At 41.1% G+C, this 16,743-nt stretch overlaps 1 protein-coding gene across 2 annotated transcripts in view; it reads left to right on the plus strand.

The window, feature by feature from the left end:
- Positions 1–2,670: 2,670 nt before the first annotated feature.
- The window catches only part of brinp3a.1 (bone morphogenetic protein/retinoic acid inducible neural-specific 3a, tandem duplicate 1), a 46,955-nt gene continuing 32,882 nt past the window's right edge, over positions 2,671–16,743 (plus strand). Inside the window, exons 1-2 of one of the 2 annotated variants that reach the window (XM_070961459.1) lie at positions 2,671–3,314; positions 3,609–3,916. In XM_070961459.1, coding sequence (XP_070817560.1) covers positions 3,663–3,916 — 254 coding nt within the window. In that variant the 5' untranslated portion in view covers positions 2,671–3,314; positions 3,609–3,662. Of the gene's footprint in view, positions 3,315–3,605; positions 3,917–16,743 lie in introns of both variants that reach the window. The other variant, XM_070961458.1, reaches the window with a different exon arrangement.

Here is a 16,743-nt window from a genome sequence, read left to right on the forward strand (position 1 = left end):
CACTCAGGCTGTGAGTAAAAAACTAAACAATGACCTGAAATATGACTGCAGTGAGCCATTTCACACTGTGATTGAATCCATTGTTCATTTTAAAATGTTCATTAGTGCAACTTCAAGTATAGTGCATGTGCAGATAAATAGTAGTAGCACAGTTATGTTGCATGTTTAAGTTATTCTATCATGTCGGATGTAATCCAATCAATCACTATTTTGACAATAACAATGTATCGGTCAACAATGCGAGAATGTCAAAGTGGTCGATCAAATGAACACACAGAGGATCTTTATGGTGAGTTTCAGATCATTGTTTACCTTTCCTGCCCACAGTTTCACTGTTTTGTTTCACTCTCCTTATTTTCACAATGCTGTTTTCGGCCACAGCAGGCAGCCGTTTTCAGTAAAAGGCTCTAAAAACCTGTTGTACATTACCTGCTTTGCAGCAAACAGCAGAGGCACAGAGACTAGTTGGTGGCCACAGTGGAGCATTTAGCAGTTTAAGAGCCAGATATTTCCCTCAGGAGTTGCTACTGTAGAGACCACAAACAGCACTGAATGAGATTAGACTGCATTCATTAGGTGGATGCGGGACTGTTTGCTAACAAGTTTGCATATCAATCTAAAGGTGATGATATGTCAGTGTTGTATTCACAAGTTGTGTCCACTGCCCCCAAGTGACCAAAAAAAAAAAAAAAAAAAGAGGTTTCTGTTTGAGTGCATTTTATCTGCACTATCACTGCCTGCAAGACAAAAACTGAAAGCCATCATAATCCTGGATATCATAGGAACAACACAGAGGAGAGCATAGGCAGGAGCAAGATGGTAAGAATGATTGAAAAATAATTCAAAACAATTTGCCGTTGCCTCACAGTGCGAGTATACAGAATTCAAAGCAACATTTCTTCATGGTTTCAATCTCAAAACCTCCAAGGACGTCTTCACCGAATGCAGCTGCCAAGGCTCTGGTTTTACAATCACTGGTTACTGAGCTGCCTCAGAGAATATATAGATGACCTCTTTATTGTAGGTCACTGTTCAGCCATTGCGACCTACACATTTCCTGTACCTCTGTGGAGCTAATGAGCCTTTTGCTGTGACATTCTCTTTGATTTTTTTTTTTTTTTTTGTGATGTTGCTTTGCATCCGGTCTCGCATGAACAACCTCATGTTCCATGAATTGGCAATCAATTCCGTTGCCTTGCCCGTCTCTCCTAAAAAGAAACAAACAAGCACACTTGCTTTTGTGCACATAACAGTACACGTGTAAACGTATCCGCTCTCGTACACACAGACACACACAAATTGATGAATGATTTATTTGAAATGCTGAATATGAGCTGCAGGGACTTGCTTCCACTCTGCTCGCCTGAGTTTTGGGGCTCTGAAACCTGAAAACACTGTTCTAAAAACTGCCTAAAATGCAATGTGAATCCATGAAAGTAATGAGCCGTGACACACTCTCCACTAAAAAGCATATTTTATTCAAAAGTTTTTTTTAAAAAAGTTTAACCTGTGCTTGCAGACAAACTTTAAAATGGTCAGCTACAGTACAGTTTAACAAGTAAAAAAAAAAAATAATAATAATTAAAAAAAAAATCCTTCTCCAAATACAACACTATAGACCAAAGAATGTCTGTTCCTATTAGGTAGTTGTCCTTCTCAAGTCATCATGGCTGCAAGGCAGGGTCAGAAGAAAAGCCACCCAATCCCAAGACATGATGATGAAACCGTGACAAATCAACTCATTCTTTCACTCTGGAATCTGCAAGTCCCTATGCCACGGGATTTGAGCTTCTCTTTGAGTTTGGGAACCAGTGAATCTCATGACTCAATGGTGTTCATTTCTCTAATCCAATCCCTGCATAAAACCTCCCTTTGAACGTCTACAGAAAAGCTGAAAGGCAGCACATATCCCTCCCTCCGTTCGCCTGCTCTCTGCCTCTCTGATCCACGTTCGGTGTCCGACGCACAAGCGCTCGGATAGAGTGGGGATAGAGCCGATCTAATTAAGTTTGCTGATGGTGAAAGTGATGATTATTCTGCGGGAGGAAGGGAGAGGGGGGGAGAGGGCAAAGAAGATAACGAGAATAACAGCAGGGGGCTGAAAACACCCTCTCCTCCTCCTCATGATCGTCAGCATCATCACCACAGCCGTCATTAAAGTCATTATTCAAATAATTAAAAATTCTTTTTAGGACTCATTTGCACTAAGATAACATCCATTATGACAATCTGCCTCTAGTAGATTGACTCTAGATCTCACAGAGTACTAGAATATTAATTTATTAAATCAAATTCCATCGTGGTGACTATTTCTCTGGCTCTTTATATAACCTTAGGTTTTGTCATATATATATCCGAGTTTAATCTTCTTGATAATGGCGGGTGTTTTTTTCCCCCTCTATTTGTTAATAACAACTGGATTGTGTAATTTTGAATTCATTAGCAGAACAACACACTTATGAAAGAAAAGTAAGACTGGAAATGTGAAAAGTTCTATCCCGATGTTCTACTGTTCCCACTCTTCTGTCCATTCTGCTCCCACTGTCTACTAAAATGACTCCAGCACATCAGAATCCTCTGACCATGACCCCCCCCCCACCCCCCTCCACGCGAACACCTCCTACTCTCACTTCCTCCAGTTACGTTCAGCCAACCGGGAATGTGCTCGCTGCTGGAATAAATTAAATTGCGGCGGTGTGTTACAGGGGAGGGAGAGAGCGCTGCGAATGCCATTCACACATTCCGTGCGCTGGGAGTCCAGGCACCGTCAGCAGCATCAGCAGCTTTCAGTGCGCCCTGCGTGCGCCCCGAGCGCGTCTCTCCAAAAAAGAGCAGAAATGAGTTAAAGGACAACAGCCGGTGACGCTTCTCACATGCGGGTGTCATTTGGTCACCGCGCACTCACCGCCTCCAGATCATAGCGGTGTGTTTAAACAATTATTCTACCTAGACGGTTTGAAGCATCGTGTCCGCTGCGACTCACTCCGCTGGATTGGACTTACGGTTCCTACCGCGCATTGTCTGACGCTCTCCGCTGGAAATATGCTATTGTGAGGAGGAGGAGGAGGAGGAGGAGGAGGAGGAGGAGAAGAAGAGCGCGCTCTGAGGAGGCTGGATGTCATCTTCGCTTTCGCTCAAGTTTCGCTGCCCCTAATTGTGCGTCTGTTCGCATTTGTGGCGATAATCCTCCCAAAAGTCCCTTTCCAATGCCGCCCCGTCTGTGCGTCGAGCCGAACCCAACTTCACGGTCCTATCAGGGGATTTTGCGGAGATTATACCCGACCAGTAACGGACCACAGTACTTACAGAATAAGGTAAAAAGCAAGTGAAACATTTTACACGTTGAAGCTCCTCTAACATACAAATTACATTTTAAATGGCTGCATTATTATTTGCTTTATTATGTAGTAACTGTAAATGAACTGTAGATTTATTTAAGAAAAAAAAAAAAGTGTCTGTTGCCATCATTTCTGACCCAGCAATGCTGGACAAATGGAGCCCTCCCAGGTCATCGTCATCCCACTCAGCCCAAGCCAAAATTACAAGCTTATTGTTCTGTGTGTCTACCCTGCTTCAGCTCCTCTCCCTCTCCTTCCTCCTTCCAGCAGGACTCATCCAGATTGCAGGGAGAATGAAGAGTCACCGGGGCCGGGGGAAGCAGCATGAGTGGCCCGTGCATCTCCATTAGACTGGCGGCCCTCATGTTTCTATGGAAGTGGTTAACACTAAGCCTGCTCCAGAGCTGGGTGTCAGCAGGGGCCTGGGCAGCGGACCCTGCCGGGGCTGGCTTCAGCGGCTCCACCGGGCCCCTGGGCTGGCTCCTGTCAGACAAGGGTCCTTTTCACCACTCGCAGGAGTTTGTCGATTTCACAGAGCGCTACCAGCAAGGATTCACCACCAAGTACAAGATATACAGGTGAGAAACGATGGACGCCAGGCTGAGGGGTGACTGTCTGCATGATCTGAGATACCTGAGAGGAAGGTTGTCAAAATGTGATACCAATATGGACCAAATGCAGTTAAGTAAAGCCTAACATAATTTAGACTCAAATTTTCGTTGTTTTGCTTGGAGCAAAATATGTGTTTTTGCAAGATCTTTAGAAAAGTAAGAGAGATCACATAATACTTTTCATTTGACTATAAAAGATGCAGATTTAGTAGGTGGCAAACTGTGGGATGAAACGTTGAGACGATTACTTAGTGGACTTTTGCATGCAAATGAAAGCCCTGCATGCATTCTGTATAGATGCAAGCTTCTTTGGGTGCGACTGTCTGATTCCCTTCTTGTGGGTAGCGGAGACATATGGTTTGAGTATGATACAAACCGTCAGAATGCTGCATATCACTGTAAACTCAAAGTGGAGATACCGCAGGAGGGTTTGGGCAAAGCAGCAGGACGTAACCGATATCTGACTGAGCCAGTTGATGTGTGACAGTGGGTAGACAGGATGGCTTCAGAAGTGTGTGGTGTGAAGTATGGTGGGTGTGTGCTTAGAAGCAGCAGGGTATTGTTTGAAAGCTTGCTACGGGAGGACATTTTTCCTCAGTTTTCTCCACTTTTCGAGACAAGAGAGCGGAAGGAAAAACTGAGCATTTCAAGATGCAAACTCCCACATAGGGAATCACAGGATATTAGGCATGCTAGCTGTCTTCTTTGTTGTCAGTCAGATATATGACATGAAATAGTGTAAAACATGTATCTTATATGGCATTTCAAAACAGCATTGTCCAAAAATATTAGCAATTCTGAATCTTACATCTTGACAATTCTGTCATTTCACATATTCCAGCAAAGTTCACTGGCCATATAAAGTGAATTATTGAGGTGATGTACACAAGCAAACCACAGTGTAACATCTGTAAACCTCAGTTGTGCTTTGCAGGCTTTCTTCATTTGTTAGTCTGCATGTATGCAAGTGGGAATGTGTGTTTGTGTTGGTATTTCCAAGAGTTTTATTCTCTTCAGGATAGAAGAGAACTCACTGAAATTCAAGACTGAAACAATTCTTCAGAGCGGTGGATCAGTACCTGTTTAAGGCTGCATGACCCACACACAGTGTGTAACTGTAGGGGAAGCATTGTGTGTGTGTGTGTGTGTGTGTGTGTGTGTGTGTGTGTGTGCGTGCGTGCGTGCGTGCGTGTGTGTGTGTGTTAGTCACATTGTTGGGACATAAATCTGTTTGCACAGTCACATTGTGGGGACTCACCTTACTTGTGGGGACAAAATGCAGGTACACATAATGTAAATCATTAAATTTTATGGTGGAAGCTGGGGTTAAGGTTAGGGTCAGGTTAAGGTTAGTGAGTGCAAGTGCAAGTCTCTAGGAAATGAATATAAGTCTATATAATGTCCCCAAAACTGACATGAAAAACAACATGAAATGTGCGTGTATGTTAGTGAACGTGTATATATATGTTGTCTTATATATACATGTTTATTTTACAAATTGCCATGGAAAATGGATTTTTTAGTGTAATTTCCTGTTTGACTGCAGAGCGTCATGATCCTCTAGAGGCGAAGAAATTTCTCGAATCTACCGGAACCTTTTCAAAAATGATTTTTGATCGAAAGTAACTCAGAACAATGGTGGCTTTCTAATGACAAGCAGTTGTTTTCAGCTGGCGACAACAACAACAATAGGTTCTTTACTGGGTACTGTATCTGAGTGACTGCACATGCTTAAGCGTCTGTATTTGTTGTGCCAGGTGATGGTTTGATGAGAGCGATGCTGTCGGAGTGTCCACAGTCCTGCAGTGGAGGGGCTGATGCCAGCTGAACAGAGGTTTGACTGACGCTGGCATTTAGCAGCTGACAGGGGTGACAATGCCAGGCAAAGATAGGGAATGTAGCACTGTTGGCTTCCCCACATCCATCACATCCTCCCTCACTGCCTCTCTGCTGGCCTCTTCTTTCTGTCTCTCAGGATGTCTCTCAGAATGTCTCTATACCTCCCTTTTTATGTCTACCAAGCCCTCCCTTTGCATGAAAATTTAACAGATATTTGCATACACAAGATTCAAAGTTTTACATTACAAAAACACAGGCAATGTCTCACCATTGCATTTCAAAAACTATAGCGCTAAATCTTTTTTTTTAGCATTCTGTACCTCACAGCATGACTTCTGTTGACCTCTATCAGCAAATATCAAGAAATGCAAACTTGAGTCCATAACCCTCTTTTCCCCTTGAGCTCCAGTGGCCTTCTCAGTTTCCTTTGAAGAATAAAAGTAAGCTGATTAATTAGAGCAACAATCCAATTGAAACTCATATGAGGAAGTAGAATATCACCATGTTAAAGTGGAATTATGTCCCTGCATTGTCGTTTGCTTTCCTTGTCTTAAGAAACAAGGCTTTTTAGGCTTTAAATATCTTGTACCCGGAGCTGTCATCCATCACTGAGCAGTCAAGGATGCCAGTTAGCTGAGAACTGAAGAGATCAGAAGTGCCTTCAAAACACAATGGGCTCCACTGTTTTTTTTTTTTTTCTTCTTCCACAACACTCATGAATTTTGAAAGCAGTCTTTGAATCATCCGTATTGATCAACAACACAGTTATACTCTGTGCAGACACATTATGCTCCTTTATGGGTCAGTAAAAGTCTTGTTATTGCCTCTTGAAACGTCACTGCAATGTGTTGAAATCCTAAATCCGACTCTGGAACTCAGGCTGGGGAGCGGAAAGCCTGACTTCAGTTTGGGCAGTTTTCCTCAATGCTTGTGCAGATTTTTGGTCCTCGTAACTACGGAAAAGCGACGACACACACCACCGGAGCACATATGCAATCACATACGCATACAGATTTAGAAACGGTGGAATAGCAATGAGTAGTTATTTTTAATTAACCAGCAGGTTAAAAGAAGTTTTAATAAAAACATTAAAATCCAACCTCTGCCTCTGTCTTTATCTCCACATGCATCTCGCATTTTCTCCCCCTCCCACTCGTCATCCTCCATTCTCTCTCTCCCTCCCTCCTTTGTCCAATGATCTCAAACCAATTGCTCTCTCTTGCTCATAAATATTCTCCAGAGCTCAGTTGGCCTTTCCCGTCAGGGGGCAGGGGAAAGGGAGTTGGGGATGAGAGGGAGTAACGGAGGAGTTTGAGTACAGAGGGGAACCAGAGCTTTATCCCCCCCTGCTGGCCAGTCACTGCACCAGAACAGCTTATAGCCATTTGGAATCATCATAAATTTGAAAAATAAAAATTTTAATGGAGTATTCTTCAGAGTAATCGTTATAAAGTGTTTGATTTTTGCACTAACAACCTTTCATCATCTGTCTGGGCCGCATTAAAAGGACAGCTTAAAGAGCTTGGAGAAAGACAGCTTTCTGTCACGGCGGTGTAATGTAAAATGTGATTTTCAAAACTGCAAATCTTCTGAGTGAAAGAGGCTTTCTCGACTCAAGGTCTGATCAAATGCAGTAATGGAAGTGATGAATTAATGGATTCACCAGATTCAAAAGCTGTAAAAAAAAAAAAAAAAAATAGCAGGCATAGTAGCACTTAACAATATTACCTCGACAGTGATTGTTATGTCAGGCATAATGGCAGTCTTAAAACACCTATTCATCCTTTCATTCTTTCTCTGCTCCTGACCAGGGTTGCAAATCTCATAACAGCTTGTGGCTTCAATTTTATACTGAGAGCAGTAACCTGGTTACATGATGCTTGTCTATCAGATGCAAACTGGTATATTTGAAAACGACTAAGTAATCAATTAACTTTATTATCTTTTTGACTCCTATTTTCCACAAAGCACAAGTTTAATTTAGTGATATTTGTGTGGAGTCGCTGCTGTTAGAAATAGGTGTAAAAAGAACAAAAGCATGTTTCATTGAATAATTTAGAAACTTTGGTCTTGTGAAATCATTACTGTGAGCGTTAGAAGCTTGCGCCATTATTTCTTGTGTGTAGCCGAGCCATATCCACAGACAGTAGCATATTAGTCAAAATGTCAGTTCCTCCTTTCTTCTTCTTCATGGGCCATAACTTTTCTATCACGCCTCATCTCCTGTGCTTTCTCCTCTTTTCTCCTGTCAGCCCACAGGCTTTTACATTGACTTCAGTTGATGTAAGGAGTTGTCTCATGTAATTATGGAGTGATTAGTGATTCAATTATATGCAAACATGTTTGCGGAGAGAATAGAATGCAGAGGCGTGACGTTACAGTACCTGTGCTGCACTGTGTAATCATGTCATTTAGATTAGGGGGAAGTAGAGTCTGCTGTGCCTTATCTGTCTCGTGTTTATGATTCCTCCGTTGTGTTTTGAATGCTTTAGACAGGACAGCACATTTAAAAGAGATTATAAAATGAGATGGAATAAATGGGTATATAACTGCATGGAGTATACGAAGCAATAAAGAGAAGTGAGCACGAAGAAAAATAATATCACAATGCACTGCGATTAAACAATAATAGTAAACCTGACCGCTGATAATGCAGTAGGTGCATGGGGAATAATGATTTAATGCTGTGGTCAGCTCTTAGAAAGGCTTAATGTGTACAGCTCTTATATGTTATAAATGGCCTTTATGTTTACATAGACCAAGAGAGTACAGGCAGATATTGAGTATCATCGCATGTTGTTACAGCACCACAAAAGCTCTCATCACCAAGGTCAGGATGGACGGCTGAGTCAGCAAAGCATGACTTTGACATGCCAGACCAGTGACATCAACTTTGAACCATCTCCATGATCTTTCCCTAACTTTAACTAAATAGTATTTGTGCCAAAGCAAAGCAATCTGTGAAACAATGCTGTCCTGCCAGCTCAATAAAACACTGTGGGAGGCAATGATAAACGACCTTTTGTTTGGAGGGCATGTTGGGAAGATTGCCTTAGTGGTTTGTGTTGAGGGGGAATGGGACATGAACTGTGGTCTCTGGGTTCAACGTAGCATACTGTACATCATACCCCTGACTCAAGATTCCTTCCTAAGAGGTTTGGCTGCAGTGCAACGACGTTGCACTACTGTACTTCAACATTTGCTACCCAGAGAGGACAGATAATAGCAGCAGGAATGCAAGATGTTCGTTGTTGTGAAATCACAAACGTAGGAAGAGTTTGAGGGTTGTGACTTATCTTGGCAAGTTATAAAGTTGAATAAAATAAATGAAACTCTTTGACTGCTCTGCCTTGACATGATTAATGATAAACATTTAGACGATTGGAGATGGTTCATTTCACGCTTCATTTATTGTTTGTGGTGTTTCTTAAAATCCAGAATACATAGCAGCACTTTCTCGCTGCCTCTCCGCTTCCCTGACATATTTAACCAAATCAAATCTGACCTTGTTGTACACAGTGTAGAACGCAGGTGCAGGAAGGAGCTGTCGATCCTCGCTGCAATGGTCTTGTTTGCTTAGAATCAATTTATTAGTGTCTGGAAATTATTATGGTAAAGATTTTTTGCAAACACGTGGCAGAACAGACCCAGAGAGAGCTGAAGTGTGTGCCTAGATACAGTTTTCATCGAACTACAGTTTTCTCTCATGCATGAATGCCAGAGCAGCTTGTTCGATGAGAGAGTTGTGGTGGAGACAAGTGTGTCGTCCTCCTGTCAGAGGGTGAATGTGTCTCCAGGACAGAAGCAGAGCAGCCTCCTCCTCTTGATCACCAGCAGCAATGGCAGTGACGAGGACTTCATTCAGCGCAGAGCTTATGGCTTCTGACAAGTGTGTGATGGGGGAGTTATCAGAGCCAGAGGTCCATGGAAGCAGCTTTTATGAAAGAGAGACTGCATGAGTGTTTCGCTGTGTTTTGTACAGATGGCCTGAGTTGTGATCATTGGTTGAGGGCCTGCATACCAATTCCAGTAGGTATTGTTTTGTCCCCCAAAGGTCATCAAGCTTTTGATATCAAAATGTTAACAGCAACATGATTTTACATTGTAGATGGGACCTGAAACAAATTCCCACCCACCCTTAAGTTTAATAGTGAAAACTCACCAATTTCTGTCGCGTTATTGACATCTTTACACGCAAAAGAATTCAAACAATTATATATCCTCCCTGTTCAGAGCCTCTACAGTATTACTTTAAGACCTAAAACAGTTTTCATAGTCTTGACCATCACTTATGTGTTATGAATGCATTTTACTCAACGTGTCACTCAACATATGTTTGCTAACAGTGCTTACCAATGATAATTTTGCTAAACAGTATCATTACTGATAGGAATGGAATAGGAGTTTGGAAAAGAAAAAAAAAGTTATTCATTGGCTTAAACAACTAAGTGTGAACAAAAAAAAAAAAAAAAAATTATAATTTCAAGAAGCACACGCAGGCATGTCATTGACAGAAAGCGACTGTGTCATGAGGAGCAGAATTCAGCGTAGCTGGTGGCTCTTTTGTTCCATTTGCTTGTGTGTGTGCATGTGTTTGCGAGGCTGAGCGTTTGTGCATCACGTGCATTAACAGTATGTGCATGTCTCATTATGTACACAATGTGATTTCAGGCTTTCTTTGTTTTGTGTGTGCAGAGAAGTCTCTTGTCAACACTGTTATGACAAATTGCAGTACAAAAGAGATCAGTAGTATTCATGTCAGCAAACCCTCCTGCAAATCATGTTCTTTCTCTGATTCGCCCTTGCTCTCTGTTATCAGAGGTGTTGTGATATTTGTTGGATCTACAAATCAATAATACAATTGTTTTTTTCTTTTTTTTCTTTTTTAAAAAAGAACCCACCCTCCTGTAACATTTTAGCTGTATTCTTTCACACTGTGCGCCATTTCACAGTGTCACAAAATTGTAAAATTGTACTCATTTTGAATTGGCTCAATAGGCAAAAAGAAAAAAAAAAAAGGTAAAATGTCAAAATTGCATGTTGTTGTTTTCCTTTTCTTTCATGAGAAATAGAAATGTTAAAGCTTTGCTAAAAGGCAAAAAATCAAAATTGAAAAATAGGAAAGGAAAGAGATGGCCACTATTTTCTAAAAAGGGTGCAAAGCAGTAAAAATGGTTCTGGTAGGGAAATAGAAGCAAGTAATCAATTCAGTCCGAGACATTTATGTCCAGGAAATGGCCATTTGTAGCAAATAGTTAAACCGTATCCTGATTTGGCAGAAAAAGCACTGCTCTTTGAGGAGGGTCTCAAAGAATCTGAGCAACCACGGTGATTCCTCTCAGTACACACACACACACACACACACACACACACACACACACACACACACACAGGTTAGGAGATACTGTTGTCTGAGAAGCAGAGGTGGAAGTAACACCTCAACCCTCTTTGGATGGTGATCAGGCTGGATGACCGGGCATATATTCGCCTTCTCCTTCAATAGCATCCTTTGAAAAAATAGCTAAATATTTTGTAATATGTTTATTCACTTTTTGGATTTGAAGCCATACATGTTCGAAGCACTCCTCTGTGTCTGTGAACAATTGTTTTTGAATGTTCCACGATCAAAGCTCGTGGGTAAAGGAGATGGTGCCTTTGTGGTGGCAGCTCCAAAGCTTTGGAGTTGCCCTCCACTTTCACTCAAATGTTCTGGATCCATTGACACTTTTTAATCAGTTTTACATTTGCACATATTTTGATATTGCTTTATCTTTTACCTTTGGCATTTATTGTTGTTTTTGTGCCTTTTTACTACTATTTGTGCCTTTTGCGCTGCTTACTAACTTAGTATAAAGATTGGAAGCAGGAGGAAATAGCTATCATGGCTCTGTCCAAAGAAGTCCAAAGATGTATACCGGAACCTCTACAGCTAACATGTTAATGCATTAAACTCTCATTTCTTAAATTCTTCTCAAAATGTCAGTGTAAAAAAGCCAGGTGTTATTTTTATTGAGGGCTTTGTACTGGCCTGGAGCAAGGAGTGGTGTTTCCAGGCCCCTAGGGTAGATTCCTAATTATTTGTGAGAAAATAGTATTATTTTAAAAGTAAAATTTACAGCTTATCGATGACACTAAAGCAGGAAAAGAAGAAAAGTATACGCAGTCAGATCCATGTAGTTACAGCATTCGTACAAATTTCATTTCTGAATGAGATCTCCAGTAAGTAGGAGTCTACTTCAACCCCTAAAGGTAGGGCTGGGTTGCTTTCTTTTGCACCATTTTGCCTCCTCAGTGTGATTCATCCTAATCCCCTGCAGGAGATTTTGAAAATCCGAGGCAATGTCTCAGTGTTCGGTGGTAATCAAGTGTTTGATGCTCCTAAGTGTTACTCAAGTATACATTTCAAAAGCATGAAAAAGCAAAATGAGCAGGAAACAGTATGCTGTCTTGTTTATGGGGCCTCTCAGCAGGTTTAATAGGATTTTCACAAATTAATGGTCTGATGTTTGTTTGATGTTGGAAAAACTGTTGGTGGCAATTTCGTGAAGCGTTCACAACCAGCAGCTATTAACCACATCATTACACTCTCTTCCTCCGTCTTGATCTGGCTTTTCTTCCCTGTTTGTCTCTGTGGTGGGTGGATAACTAAAAGACACGAGTCTCTCCATTTTTTTTCTCCCTCCATCTTACTCCCACTCCCATTTGGCTCTCCAACTCTCCTCTCGTTAACACCGGATCACCAGTAGCTCAATTAACAGTGTGTGCCACTTATGAAGGTGCCTTTCTGGAAAATGCTCTCTGTAACCGGCGTGTGCACAATCTCTTTTGATGTCGCTCAAATGAAAAAGCACTTTGTTTGTACTTCTTAACTTCTAAAACCATTTCTCTGTTGCTAATAGAGCATGCATATTGAGGAGGATCAATGTCACATCAGATTAAACTAAGAGAAGAAAAAAGCAAAGGAAAAATCTGCAACATTGAAAAAAGCAGAGTGGTTGGAAGTTTGCTTGCAAGGTCTTCCAAATAAATGTAATTTGGTTTATCTTACGGAGTGAAGCATGAAGGACTTTTCTTCCATTTTGCACCAGTCTCTTTGGGGAGGTCCTTGAAATAACTTTGAGTCTACATCAACCAACTGTTTTGCACAGCAGGTTATTTCGGTATCTGGGGTAACCCAGCTACAAAACAAAACAATGCGTTTTCGCTCAGGCCTCTTTGATGATAAGCAAATGTTTATCTATCATGGTAAGGTAAATGTCTGGGTAGCTTGTAGGTATTATGTTTTTTCTTTTTTTCTCTTCATATTAATGAATCCACTTAGAGAAACCAACCCATTACAAAAAAATATAAAGATTATCTTTCACCTTAGACAGTCCTCCCACAGCTGATTAATTAAAACATGCATTTTCAGTCTATTTTTAGTACTCAATATGTAACATAATGTTTTTAATGAAAGAAAACATGTAATTAAAATAAAGGCTCAAAACTAGATAAAGTCAGATGTGAAATTAGACTTTTCTGAGTCAATTCATCACATAAAGGAAGTCATTTAGTTAGTTTAGTCCTCCCCTTTTGCCACTGTTCCAGCTCATAATATGCACTGACAACCATGTAATGGAAGAAAGAGATGCCTGGACTGCATTCTACTCTTTTTCCACTGTCTAAATATTGTGCAGAAAATCACAATCTGAATTCAGAGTTTTGACATGTAGAACAATGATCTGGACCTAACTGCTTGTAAAGTCATGAAAGTAAAACAGCAAGGATATGAGAGATGGAAGAAAACAGTCTTTAGTGGTAATTAGATTACTGTCAGAGATGCTGTAAAAATGCAAGATTCAGAACACCTGCAAAGACGAGTCATTTACTCCCCCTTTTTTTTTCCATTTTCTTCCTCTGTGACATTCAAATGTTCTTATGATGAGCTGAAATGAGAATGCAGTGTAGCTTACCACATTAATAATTAGCATGATTGAGATACCAGCAACAGAACTGTAGAGTTGTTAGGCTTATTCCTGCTAGATTAATTAACTTGCATACGTAGAGCAATTTTAATCATAAAAGCTCATAAAATGAATCTGCTCACTGTTTTGAAAATTGTGTGCATATGTGCAAGCGAGGACAGTGTCAAATTTTGACCTCATACAATTTCGTCTAAGATGCTGGCAATTTCCGTAAGTGTCATGAGCGTACAGGTCATAATTTGTGGAGTGAACACCTGAATTCATGTACAAATCCCTCTGAGAGGATTTCAAACTGACCATGAATTAGTATAACCTATTTTAGTCCAGTTTTTGCCCAAAGTTTAAAAGACATGGTGTGGCCCCCATGTCTGGTTTCAAGCCATTTAACAGAATTATGAAGCAGTCCTAACATATCTTGTGGGCTTTTTATTAACCAGGGGGCCAAGGTTTCACCCTGCAGCAGCCTTTATATAGACACTCCCTTAGGTATTTTTCACAAAGAAAAATGACATTGAGGCTGATCTAAACAATAGTATATGTGGGCCACTCATGATACATCTCACATAATACACTTGAATTTCAGCAAAGATAAAGACGAGAAATAAATATAATAATAATAAATATATACAAAGACAGTGGTGGCAAATTTGGTTATTTAATAGTAGTAATCTAAAAAGTTTTAACCAACTTACAAAAGGTTCAGTTGAGCTGAAGGCAGTTTTAGATCTTCAGATTACTGCTGTAAATTAGATTTTTCTTCTACCCAGTGCCCTCTCTCTTTTTAAAATACACTGTGTTTGAAAATATTTAATTTTCTCTGTAATTTCCCTGTCAGTGTGCCTCAGGAGATAACATCAGCAGTAGCACTCACCTACTGTACTGAACTGCCACAATCTGCATTGCTCTGCTCGGTGGCGTGTTTCAACTGCATCAGCGGGTTATTCGGAGGGTTGATTCCTTGATTTGTTATGTTGGGCACCACGTTGTACCCCCAGGCTGCCTGTATGCTGTGATCGATCTGAGACACCTGGGCTGTGATGGACAAGCAGCAGGGTATGACTCCCCTGGTCTGATCGCGGCCCCTGCAGCTCCTGCCGCTCCTCACCTCATGGTGCACAGCGCTCCGGCTCGCTCCGAGGAGGGGCTGACAGGTAGCTGTGCAGCCAGCCCCCTGCTGCAGAGAGCTGCGGGTGAAATAAACCTGCTGCTTGTTTGTGTGTGTGTGTCTGTGATAGGCTCCTTCAGTTCCTCAGCTCACTGAAGAAAGTTAAGGGTAATATAAACCCGCAGTCTTCCATGAAATGCAAGACCTTTTCACTTGCATGTGTGTGGCATGCAAGAGGTTAAGCTGAACTGAGGTGTTCCTCAACAGATCTGTGTATGTCTGCTGTCCTCTCCAGCTTAGCTGTAGCACCATTCATAAGCGTCCATCAGCGAGCAGCATAGCGAGACACTGTGTCGATCACAGTTAGACTCTCCCTCTTTCTCTCTCTGCAGCTCTCTTCTTTAGCTGGCCCCTGTGGATGGAGAGAAACACTAATGGCCGCTCGTTATAGAGAAACGCTGACATGAAACAGGTCTTAATGAGCTGTTTTCTGTTTGTATTTTTCTCTGGGGGTCATTGTTATTGGTGGGAAATTGATTGGCAGCACGCCGGAACCCAGGGGGGCCTCTGCGATATTCTGGGTGAAAGCAAAGTTGTTGCGGCAAGGGCAGCTTTGTTGGGATGTTTGCAGCTGTGGGGTGTGTGAATGCATGTGTCTTTGCACGAGGGAGTTGGTGTGTGTCCCCAGGGTGTTCGGGGTTGTATATACATCAGAACACCCAGTTTGCTCCCTTGCACAGAATTCTTCAAGCGGTGTTTGGAGAAAACTGTTGAATTTTTTTTTTTAAGTCTGAGGGATTTTACTTCCCAGAAACCGTATAAGCTGCCATTTCAGGCAGGCTGTGATTGTCAGTAGTGTGCTGTAAAACAATGTAGAAGCCACAGTATCTCTTTATGCAGTCCTGTGCTCTTGAAAGCCAGTTTGCATTCACATTAGATTGTTTCTGCCTGCCTGACACCAGCAAATTGCTTGCATGGGATGCTACGAGGGACTGGTGATATAAACAAAGGAATGGTGATGAAAATAGGAATAGCAATTGCTATATGGCATATTGTCTTAAAAATCAATTCAGACTCCATATAGATAATATAACCAGATGTCTGCTTTTGGCTAATCCAGTGAATGAATTATCTGACAAATATCTGACTTCACATTGAGGCAAAAATACAACCCAATATAACCAGAGATAGATTTCACCTCTGCTAATTAATCAATCCACAGAGAGTTATTGTGCACTTGCAAGTCATTAGAGATTTTTTTTTTTTTTTTAGCTCATTGTTTAGGGGTTTTTTGGTTGGTTTGTTTCATTTTGTTTTATTTCATTTCATTTATTTTTTGTTTGTTTTCAGCACATTTACTGTATGGCTCAGTCTCACTGCCCTCATCAATCCTGCTTCCAGCAGCAGCTATTTTAAGGAAACAAGCTAAGATAAACCCACTGTGTTACTTGCCCAGCAGCAGACACACAAAGTTAGTGGCTAGTCTAACAGATGTTTCAGATGTGTTTTTAAGTTTGTTTTCTCATTAGTGTTTTACTGTGGCTGGAGTAAAATACAATTTGTAACACTTGGCAAATCATATTTCTTGATATGATTTCAAAAAGCTATTGTCATAACCAACCCTAATGTCTACTGCATTTTAGTGAACAGCTCAGACACCATCCCAAGCTTCTTCTTCTTCTTTTTTTTTTTTTTTTTTTTTTTTTTTTAACTTTTGGGCCATTTTTTGCCTTAATTATAGAGCAGTAAGCGGACAGATGACAGGAAATGAGAGGAGGGAGATGGAGTAAAATATGCAACAAAGGCCAGACTCAAACCAGGGACATTGCAAATAATGGTCAGTTTTCAACCAGGGTTCTTTTTCCTGCCACAAACAGCCTCTGACC

Source organism: Chaetodon trifascialis, chromosome 4 (genome assembly GCF_039877785.1).
Source record: "Chaetodon trifascialis isolate fChaTrf1 chromosome 4, fChaTrf1.hap1, whole genome shotgun sequence".
NCBI classification, from domain to species: Eukaryota; Metazoa; Chordata; class Actinopteri; order Chaetodontiformes; family Chaetodontidae; genus Chaetodon; species Chaetodon trifascialis.